The sequence below is a fragment of the Ruditapes philippinarum genome, unplaced genomic scaffold, assembly GCF_026571515.1.
Source record: "Ruditapes philippinarum isolate M1 unplaced genomic scaffold, ASM2657151v2 ctg501_1_1_1_1, whole genome shotgun sequence".
Taxonomy (NCBI): Eukaryota; Metazoa; Mollusca; class Bivalvia; order Venerida; family Veneridae; genus Ruditapes; species Ruditapes philippinarum.
Genome location: NW_026854871.1, coordinates 456,200 through 468,150, shown reverse-complemented (window position 1 = coordinate 468,150; position 11,951 = coordinate 456,200). Strand labels below are relative to the sequence as shown.

Here is an 11,951-nt window from a genome sequence, read left to right as displayed (position 1 = left end):
ATCTGACAATGTGCCATTTGGCTTCAGGTGACAAAATTATACTTCAGGAAAAGTTGTGAGCCTGCAGTTTACAAATATGAGTTTTTTCCAAGCTAATCCACCCGATACAAACAAATTTTGAAGCAAACTTAGACCGTTTATAGCATCACAGTGTACTATTTTTTCACAATAGATAAAGCAACCTGTTTGGCTTATTTTCGCAACCTGTTGGGCTAATTTTCAAAGTTTCAACAGTTAAAGTTGTATTATATCCTTGATTAGCTTGAAAAACCTCAATTATATTTAAGTTCAGAGAAAATATACACATCTATGTGGATCAACACATTATATTCAATATTCGCTCTGATTTCATTTCATATTATGTAAATATTCTGACCAATTATGTTGACTAATAAATAAGTCTATCAGTATACACATGATGGCAATGCTGACCTTGTATTGTTCATCTTGTGTTCTTGTTAGATAAGGTGACAATACATAATCTTTGTGACACACTGGGGCAGGGCCAAATATCTAGGTTCTGAACTACCACATGAAGATTTAAATGTATTTTTCTATGCTAAGTCAAGGTAATGTAAGTGACCACAAGAAAACAGGCATGCAGGAATGTATATCTACTACTACACTTTTCAAAACACCAGAAAAGTGTTTGAAATGTAAATGATAGTGGGGAATATTTTTTAACTGACTTTCCTGTTCAAAATTGTATTTCACTCCTTTCCTTCAAAGTTCTCAAGTGAAGATATTCAAATGAAATCTCATTTCACTCATTAAGAAGAAAGAAGTGGCAAATATATCTATGGGTCTGTTACGGGTACTTAGGAAGTTTTCAAAGACTTTTTGTGTTAACATTGCACCGGCACAGTAGATGTCATGTGGTGACTTTCCAGCTTTACTGGTGGAGGAAGACCTCAGGTGCCCTTCTGTGCAATATTTTAGGCAATAATATGATAATATATATTTTAATTTTATAAAAGTATCAAAATATAAAAGATTGGTTAAAATACAAGCAAGTGTAAGCCCCGAGAACCTACACCTTGAATCAAGTGACCCTCAACTCCATCCAAACTAGATGATAACATGTGGTATATACCCAATTAATATGAAATACATCAATAAAGGCTATATTACCAAGTGTAAATTTTTTTTAGCCCTGGTGACCTTGACATTTGTGACCCCGTATATCCCCTTAAAATAGCAGTGCACTAATGTTCCTTTTAAATATGAAAGACATTAGTCTGTATGAGCAAGAGTGAGTGAATCTATTTTAGTATCAGTGACATTGACCTTATCCTGAGTATAAAATTAGAGCTACAGATGGTTTATATTTGCAATAGACCAAAATTGTTTTTGAAACAATAATAACAAAAGTTGTAGTATTTTCCAATAAAAGTTTTACAGATTTTTCTGTGAAACGGCATTCAAGAAATTGATTTTTATATATATTCTGAAAGTTTTCAACAATGCATCAGACTATACATGTATGCATGGATACAATTGCTGTTAGGCATACAGCATAGGATTGTGATTTCCCCTTTTAAATATATATACTAAACCATTCTTTTTTCACATCTAAAATACACAAAAAATAATACATTTCGCAGTGAATGAATTTTTAAACAATTCACCCATGTGTAAACTATGTTACTATTTTAGACATAAAGAGTTTCTTCCTTCCGAAATATATCGGAACATTATATATTGCTAATATTTGGCAAGTTTGTTCATTGTATATTTTTTATTGTCATATCATAAAATCATGAAGCTGAAACAATGCGTTTTAATTTTATGACTAAATCCCTCGTATTTCTATGTAATTATGTGACCCCTCTGCTGAAGAGGGTGTGGCCAATTTTCACCCCATTGGCTATTTTGATCAACTTTTATAAATTCATTCACAAAGTAGAAACTGATTTAAATTGATATTCCATTGTTCTGTCTATAAACAAAGGACTAACTTGACCATCAGCCATTTTTATGTTACAAATAATTGTTTCTTCCATTCCTTTAGGACCAGATGTCATTTCTGATCTATACATATTTGGATACTTGTTTCGAAGACTCAAAACTGTTCCCTCTACTTTCATTGGCGGTTGTTCACCTGTATAGTCTGGTGTCTCCGGGTACAGATCATCACCTGTGGGGATAATTTGAACACCTTATCAAAAGCTTCTTACTTTCGATAAACATATTTTCAAATAATTTTTTATATGATTTTAAAAAACGAAATTCATTTATCTAAATTACTATGTATACATGTATATAACAAAGTAAATAGTATGTTCTTTTAATCAAAATATCAAATATGCTTAACAATGCAAAGTTCATTAAATTATACACATGAAGTATACATTAAAACATTTTATAGACAATAAATGTAATACGATTGACTAAATTTGATCTCATAAACAGTTTCAATCATCCATTAAATGTTTAAACTACATGTACAGGGGTTGGATAAAAGAAGTCAAACATTACAAGCGTATAAATTATGGTTTTAGTTTTATGCAGTCGTCCTGTCTCTAACGAATCACGCCAAACGGCGTGTTTTCGTGCGGCGCATTGTCGCTTGGCAAATAAGTCAATCCTTCGATTTGAACCGGGAGACAATGTGACATCGCGACAACACGCCGCACGACAACGCGTCGTTTGGCGTACATCGTGAGAGACAGAACGTTAAGACGAAAGTCCGACAACGCGCCGTTTGGCGCTTTGTCCTGTTGTCTCTAGCGCCAACACGACGCACTAAAGTGTTCCAAATCAGTCACTTTCCTAAACGCTTAATTTGTTGGGGGTATAATGAATAAACAGATAAACTCGTGCATTAAGTTGTATTTCAATATACTTATTTTATTTGACTTTTTATTAAAGTGATTTATTTTATGCTTTGCGTGCAATATATCTATCATTTTGTAGAAATTATTAATGCTATGGGCCAACTATTTAAGCTCCAAGATTCATAGTTTTTCTCACAAAGCTAATTATTTCCCTATCCCATTGCATACGTCTACTTAAAGTGGGTGACGGAAGGGGCTGGACCAGCTTGACCATATCGACACGATGTAATTTGCTTTTGTAGAGGTCCACTTGTGATTTTAAAAGATTATGTTGTTATTAATGCATGAGACGACTTGATAGGTATACCTCCTATTATGATCTCAAAGACATGCCCAATGTAATAACTAAATATATTAAAGCTGAATAAAGAAGAGCTAAAATCGGCAAACCTTACCTTGACATATATATAGTACCCCGTCATCACAATAACAAGTTACAGGGTAAAAGCATTGCGCCCTGCATGCTGATCTTTCCCATGAAAATTGTTTTAGTTTTTCTGCATCAGAAAAACGAAGGATCCTACCAAGCTCTATTATTTGAGGAGATGCCAGATGAAGAGGGTTCTTTTCGTCTAGATTCTTGAGAAGAAATCCACTAGCAGATGTCCACTGAAATATCCAATGTCGCTGTTATATTGTATTGATAAGGTTAATCACTTAATTACAGCAATCACTTTATTTAGCTTCGGGTATCACTTAGATAATTTGTTGAAATATAAACTTTTTTGGGGCTGCGTCCTGTGAACGTTACCTTTGGCTTGTTGATCTTTATTTTTTTTTATTTTTAACTTGTTAAGGTTAATGAGTTTTTTTATGAAAATGCAGCACTCACAAGCCAGCAAACGTCTGTAACAACTGTAACATATTTTTAATATAACTCTAACTGTAATCAGAAAAAGAAATCTCATTTGTCTAAAATCAATTATAAACATCTAGAAATGAGAGTAAAAGTCAGTGACTAAGACTTAGAGATGTTGAAATATTGCATGACTATATATGCCTCAGGTGTGAGTTTTCTCTTAATACAATAAAATGTTACAATAGGGAAGTGATTGGCAAGGGGTATATAAAAAGAATAATACTTATATCCCGTTATTCGCTTATATAATGATATCAAATGTGAAGTAAATTGTATTGATCAATAGTATGCTTTTGATGACCATTGGAAATATTACTCTGCCTGACACTGCACAGTTTTAATTTGTGGACTTACACAATTTAGTATTATAAAAACTCCCTTCAGTATGCTTAGCAGTAGAATTTTCCTTTATAATAAATTATTATATAAATAGTTGGCATCAATGTTTCCACAATCACCATACCTTTCATCCCCACCCCTATGACTATCTTGTGTAAAAAAGCTTAGTTTTGTTCTAATTTAGTATTACTAGCATTTTATTACTTCAAGCTCTGTGGTTTCTTTGGCACAATGTTCAGCATTAGGTGTGTAGTCAAGGACACACAAATAAAAAGCTGTGTCATATCTCCTTGCAGTTGTCTGTCCATGTTGTCCAGGGAGAATTGGTGTGAGCCAATTTGACCATTCATACAGTGACCATATGTCTGGCAACAGATTAAGCTCTTTACACATAGCAATAAATTGTGATGCATCATTGTCTACCCTTTCTCTCCATGGTTTCAAAATTGAGTCAGACAGTACTGACGACTTTCCAGAAATAGGATGATCTTTTCCAGTGATTTGTTCATTTCTAACATGATTTAGATCTCTAGCAATTAAAACACCAGATTCTTCAAACGTCTCTCTAATCGCACAAATTCTGAAAGCCAGTTCACTGTGTATTTTAGAAAACTCTTCTGGTCTAGTTCGACTGAACATATAAGCACCTTTTCCACCACGTTCAAGGAAGATTTGCATATTTTTCACAACATCCTTTCCAGCTTGGCTAAATAGTTCCAACCATTCAGGTGAAAAATCAGAGTCATGAGCCACACCTCCTGGAAAAACGTGCAATTTTGGCATAAATTTTGACTTGCCACTTCTCTTCAGCATCAACACCTCAAAGTTTGTCGTCTGATACGACGTGACAACTGGTACCATGGCTTTAGCAACAAGTAGCAGAGTCGCAGCTTCTCTCCAATGCTTCAGAACATGTGACATTGTTTGCAAATATTGTAATATTCATTCAACTTCAACAAATTTCCAAAGTTTTGAACTTCTGTATTCTTATTTCTGCAGATCGTTTTATTTTCAATCCTACTGATATCGAAGCAGTATCCGTCGGCTAGTAGTGTCCGATAATCATTGATTCTCCACTTACCATTATAATTCGGCTGTAAGTAATATTAAAGAATTGACCATGGCAAATAAATTTTTTCCAATGACTTTGAGAGGCTAAATAGAATTTATTAGCATGAATATATATGATTTACAAATTACTGATATTCTTTCAACAATATTGCACCGGTATAGTACGAAATGTCATTCATTGACATGCATTTAAAAAAAACTTCTATGAGATAGCTTCAGAACTGAAACTGATGAAAATGTTACTTATTAATCAGACTTGTCTATTCCACATACATTATCTTCTTATAAGTGGAAAGGAATATCAAATCATAGTTACGTATCTGTTACACCGTTCTACTTTTAACAAATTGATGAAAAACCACGAAAACGTACATGAATATTCATAAACTGTTTAAAACAGCTGACAAATAAATACTATGTCTCAAGCAGTAGTATATATATCCAACAGAACATACAGGATCATTTACAATAATTGTTATGTTTCTATTGTTGTCACGTGCAGCTTCAAATAGTCAAATAACAATTTTAAGGAACTGAATGAACAAACAAGAACATTTGAATAAAGACACTCGTCTATTAGAATACGTAACAGCTAAAGTAATGCGAGTGTATCATAGTGTAACTTGGTTTTCTTTATTAACCTTTGTCGTTTTGAGCCTTGAACATTTAACAAAATTATGATAACAGAACTAGTGGTATCGCTTAAAGTAAACCAACATAGCAACAACCAATCCATATATACAACCACCTCCGAGATTCATTTAAAATTATTTTATTATGTTTTTTTTTAATAAGCTACAATGCTGTTATATACTTAAACCATAGTTTTGCTGAAGATTTAGTAACATAATTTTATATTAATTATTGCCCAAATCTTTTTCTAAACAGATACGTTACTATGATGAACAGATACGTTACCAGAAGTTATACAATCCTCTACATTTTATTTTAATACAAATCTTGCAAACAAATAAGATATCACATCCTTGAATTCACATATTCTGTTTCCAATAAAAACGACTATGCTTAGGTCAGGGCTGGGAATCAAAACTGCGTCGTATCCTTCTAAATGTAAACAAACGCCGCCATCTTGGAACGAAAAAGGTATGTTTTGTTTATAACTCTTTTTGTTGGAAATGACTGAAAACCAGTCCAACAAAAAAAGATATAAACAAAAACATACATTTTTTCGTTCCAAGATGGCGGTGTTTGTTTACATTTTGTAGGATGAGACGCAGTTTTAATTCCCAGCCCTGTAGATTATGATGTAAGTTTTACACGAAACCATTTCAATTAATATTCAGTTAGCAAATATTGGTAACGCAACAGTTGGTAGCGTATCTTTGCAAAAAAAAATCAAAATATTCATATTTTAAAGCATGTATTGAAATGATTAAATTGATGCATAAATGCGATCTAATTTTACTTTCAAGTAATGATTCTCAATTGGATATCTTAATAACGTATCTGTTTCATTAAATATATAATTAAAATTGCCCCCAGCATAGCAAAGTTATTTTGGTTCTTGCATGTAGATTTAGTCAAAATAATTCTTTAATAATGAATTATTATAAATTTGCCAACTATTGATATGTGACAAGTTCGCATATTATTCTTACACAGGTTAAACTGAAGTGTGGTAACGTATCTGTTCAGTATTTGAGGGACATGCATTTTAGCTTGTGGTTTTTCTTTTTCACTGTAGCTGCTCATTTATACATTCCAAATAAAATCTAATAGTAAAGAGTATTTATTCACTGCATGCTTGAGGTACAATGATGTAAAAGCAATGCACTTTTGGCATTTGCCTGCACTTTTTTCTCAGAAACGATAAAAAAATCCAATGATAACAGAACTAGTGGTATCGCTTAAAGTAAACCAACATAGCAACAACCAATCCATATATATACAACCACCTCCGAGATATCAGATAAAAACATTGGCAATATGACCTTTAGAAATGTTTCAGTCATTGATTATTTGATATCATCATTAGGTGGATACCCACTATTAAATGACTTCCAAATAACTGACCTTGATAATTTATACTCAGATGGTCACGCGCTGATACAATGTCAAATTAGAACTAAAAGCGTAATGTCAAACAATACTATTAATAAAAATACAAGCAAACCAAAATGGAACAATGAACTTGCAAGTCATTTTGTTAGAAATATAAATACTGAAAATATTATTAAAATAAATAATGAGATTTGTCAAATGTCTGGAAACGTTGATCAAATTCATATAGATGATTTATCTTCAAAACTGGCTAACATTTTTCTTTTTTTTTTTTTTTAATTTGTAACTTTATTTTCTGATTTCACATACAAACATTATAACATATCTTGAAATTCACAAAGACATACAATAGTATATAAATGCATATAAATTCACAAGGACATTACATACTTATAGTATTTTCTAAATGTATATGAACAAACATTAGACATTTTCAGATACTTCTTTATAATTTACAGTTAACATTTGACCTATTCTCTATTTTACTATAAATGAATAAAGCAATGTTTTTTTTTTTTGAGCTCGTAAAATCAAAATGAACATTGATTTTCTTATAAACAAAAACTATTCTCTGAAATTGTTACAGTCTAAGTCTAAGTTTCGATTGAATATTCAATATTCACCTTTTCTGGGTATATAGGAAATTTAACATGTTCTGAGACTTGTTACAAATTCACAAGTACATACAATAAATTATAATCATATACAATTCTTAGTCATTATAAAAGACATTTATTAGGATATATATCTATTACTTATACAGAACTAAGAAAACAAAGATGACTAGAGAGAATATTACATCCATTTACTGGAAAGGAAAAAAACAACAACAATAATATGCCTTCCGAACAGTCATGAATAATGACTAATGTCTTTGTTAAAATTATTATAGTATATATACCTTGTTATAATGATTTGCCTGTAATTCCAGATTGATTTTTTTTTATATACAAAAGAGTTATCTAAAATATGAAAAAAACATATGCATTAAGGGGTCAATTTAAATCTTAGAATTATCTACATGAACTCAAGCAGAATGACACTATTCTTGCATAGTTCTAACAATATAAGATGTTAAATGCATAGTTCTAACAAAATCATATGAATGTTTAAAGTTTTGAAGAAAAAAAAAAATAAGAAAATAAAGGTTCAAGAGTGTCAGGTGGATGTTTTTTATCTAGCTTGTTGAACAAAAAAAAAAAACCATTTAAAAGATGGAGCAAACCAAAAGTCAAGCAAACCATGATTTAAACAAAAATCACAGCATAAAGTTATACATTAATTAAACACATATATAAAGTAAACAAATATACTACCTGTCCTGTGTCGGTGCAAGTGATGCTAGTGGGGCCCAAATTATATTAAACTTATTTAGATTAAAAGTTTGGACAGCGACCAAATGTTCTGCTTTAAAATAGTAAAAGAAATGCTTTTTAAAAGTTGAAAAATCAGGTACTGTCATTTTCATCTTACTCTGATATATATAGTATTTAGCAAGTATGATTAACTGGTTTATCACTGATTTATTTGTTATATTACCAAGAATGATATCAAGTTTAGACCAATTAACATTTTTCTTAGTAGTGCCAACATAACTTTTCCCGAAAGGAAAAGATTTCACTCTTACAGCAAAAATCATAAACCATGGTATGGGTTCGAGTGTAAACAGGCAAGGAAACTTTATAATAAAGTATGTAAGAGATATTGCAAACATCCCACTGAGGAGAATAGATTACGCTTACAAGAATTATGTAATAAATATAAGAAAATAATGAATAAACATTTAAATAAGTATAATAAAAATACCGAATCAAAACTTAGAAATATGCAGAGCAAAAGACCGAAGGATTACTGGAAATACCTCAATAAAGTCAATAATAAGCCAAATGTAGAAATGCTTAGTTTAGAATCTCTATACGAATATTTTAAGGATGCTTATAATAATGTTGAGCATGACACCGATGAGTCTGAAATTATCAACAATATCGATATATCGTATAATAACAATACTTTAAATTGCCAAATTACAAGGGATGAAATAGAAAAATGTATTAATGCACTTAGTAATAACAAATCTTCTGGTTTAGACAATGTGCTTAACGAATATATAAAATGCTCCAAAGAGAAATTGTTGACCACCTATATCTCTTTTTTCAACCTAATCTTAAATACTGGCAAAATACCTACTCAATGGTCTAAGGGGGTGAAACAGACAACCCTGAAAATTATCGCCCTATTACATTATTAAGCTGCATAGGTAACCTTTTTACATCAGTGCTGAATAACAGAATAAACTTGTTTTTGGAGGAAAACAATTTATTAAATGAAAACCAAGCGGGCTTTAGGAAGAACTATTCAACTTTAGACCATATATTTACTATAAATTCTATTACTGAAATTTTGAGAAAAAAAGGGAAAGAAATTGTTTTGTATATTTGTTGATTTTTCTAAGGCCTTCGATTCCATATGGAGAGTAGGTTTATGGCAAAAATTACTAAATACTAATATCAACGGTAAATTTATGAGGCTAGTGTTGAACATGTATAATAACATTAAGTCTTGTGTTTCCAAAAATAATGAAAATTCTGCCTTTTTCGATTGTAATTGTGGGGTATGTCAAGGGGAAAATCTATCCCCTGTACTTTTTTCACTCTTTTTGAATGATTTAGAGAAATATCTTGAAGATAGAAACAATACAGGAATTATATTTTCTACCCAAAGTCAAGATGATGAATTCATTAATTTCCTAAAAATTTTAGTTCTTCTTTACGATGACGACACGGTTTTGATATCAGAAGACCCGAAAAAACTTCAAAAATGTCTTAATGATTTTGTCACGTATTGTAATACTTGGAATCTTAATATATAATGCCAATAAAACTAAAGTATTAATCTTTGGCTCAAGGTCTGATAGAAATTTCTCTTTTAAAATTGGGGAGATGTCTTTGGAAATTGTTAGCACTTATAAATATTTAGGGACATTGTTTTCAAAATCAGGCAGTTTCTTAAATAACAGAAAACATTTAGCACAGCAAGCAAAAAAGGCTATGCACTTATTGTATAAAAGAATTCATAACCTAAATTTGCCTATAGACCTTATATTTAAATTATTTGATCATACTGTACTGCCAATTTTAACATATGCATCTGAAATTTGGGGCTATGAAGACCGAGAATACATTGAGAGTTCCTTAGAAAAGTCTTACATCTTAGAACAAGTACACCCCTGCAGAATTTGGCAGATACCAAATTAATATTACAATTAAATGCAGGATGATTGGTTTCTGGAACAGATTAATATTAGGAAACAGAAACAAAATTGCATACAAAATGTATCAATATATGATTAATTGCCAAGATTTTGAATTTAAATGGCTCAGCTGCATTAAAAGTATACTTTCAAATACGGGTAGGAATGACTTATGGCTAAATCAGACAAATATTCAGAGCAAAACGATCAAATCTGTTATAAAACAGGTACTTTTAGATCAGAATTATCAAATGGGGCATGAAACTTTACAACATTCAAGCAAAGGGAGAAATTATTCTCTATACAAAGAAAATATATGTCTTGAAAATTATTTATTGACTCTTGATAAGGAAGATTTTATAAATATGATTAAATTTAGAACAGGAAACCATTTTTTCCCGATAGAAATCGGCAGATGGGAAGGTACAGATATTTCTGAGAGAAAATGTTCTCTTTGTAGTTTAAATGACATAGGAGATGAACTCCATTATCTGTTGAAATGTACCTTTTTTGCTGACCACAGAAAACATATATATTAACAGATATTATTATAGGAATCCAAACATCATAAAATTTAAAATGTTATTAACGAATTCAAGTCCTATGCAATTACAAAAACTTTGTAAATTCATTCAAATACTATTTGAAGCAATACGGAGGTAATTAATGTTTGTAACAAATCATGCAATATAATGTTTGTCAGGCAAAAATAATGTTTATTTATATTTTTCGAAATTCTGTTTATTGCCATTATGTGTTCATATTAAGACTTCATGTTTGCTTCACGCTGACTATTGTTGTCATCTTTAATATTCTATATAGAATGTATATTAATGCCATAAAATGCAAACTGTATAATAACGCAATATATACTAGTAACCCGATTCTACATTGCAAATCAAATTAACATTAATGTTCCCAACCACATTCCCTACCTGCCTAAACATGGCATAAGCCTAAAAACGCAACACAAATTAATAAATTAATATAAGAAAAAGTGTTAAACAATTAGTTTTACGCAAAATACCTTTTCTCTGTTGACAAGTATGCAAATTAATCCATGTTTGTTTTTGTTTGTACTTTAACTTTGTCACGATTCGCACGATCTAATTCAAGGTCAACAAATTTGAACCAATCTGATTAAGACTGAAATAGACAAATAGACACGAATGTCAATACACCTACAACTGTCTATAGTCTGTTTTAAGATTCATACCATTTTCACACCTGTATATCTACGACTAATTGTCGCATCAGCCCCCCCCCCCTCCCCTCACCAATGTACTTATTATAGTAACTGAATATTTAAATTTACTGAAAATATCGCTTTATAATACTGTTTGCATACACCACATGTCATGTTTTTTGAAATTTGCATTTACTCTGTAATCTCATATGTCTATTGATTTGCGATAATAAAGTATTGTTCTGTTCTGTTTTGTTCTGTTAAAACAATATTTTAGCTATAGGCTATATACGAACAAACTGCCTATATACACAGCGAAAGCTTCGAGCTCAACCTACCCATCCCCACAAACTATAAAAATATGTTCTGAAAGTAAAAACTATTAAA

The 11,951-nt window shown here is 31.1% G+C and overlaps 1 protein-coding gene across 1 annotated transcript; it reads right to left on the bottom strand.

Moving 5' to 3' along the window:
• Window positions 1–126: 126 nt before the first annotated feature.
• On the bottom strand, window positions 127–6,229 carry LOC132741376 (acyl-coenzyme A diphosphatase NUDT19-like). The gene is made up of 4 exons (XM_060729527.1): window positions 6,025–6,229; window positions 4,240–5,129; window positions 3,233–3,446; window positions 127–2,137 (listed from the first exon to the last, which is right to left on the bottom strand). Exons 2-4 carry the CDS (start codon window positions 4,954–4,956, stop codon window positions 1,896–1,898), a joined length of 1,173 nt encoding a protein of 390 aa, XP_060585510.1. The 5' UTR covers window positions 4,957–5,129; window positions 6,025–6,229; the 3' UTR covers window positions 127–1,895.
• Window positions 6,230–11,951: the final 5,722 nt, after the last annotated feature.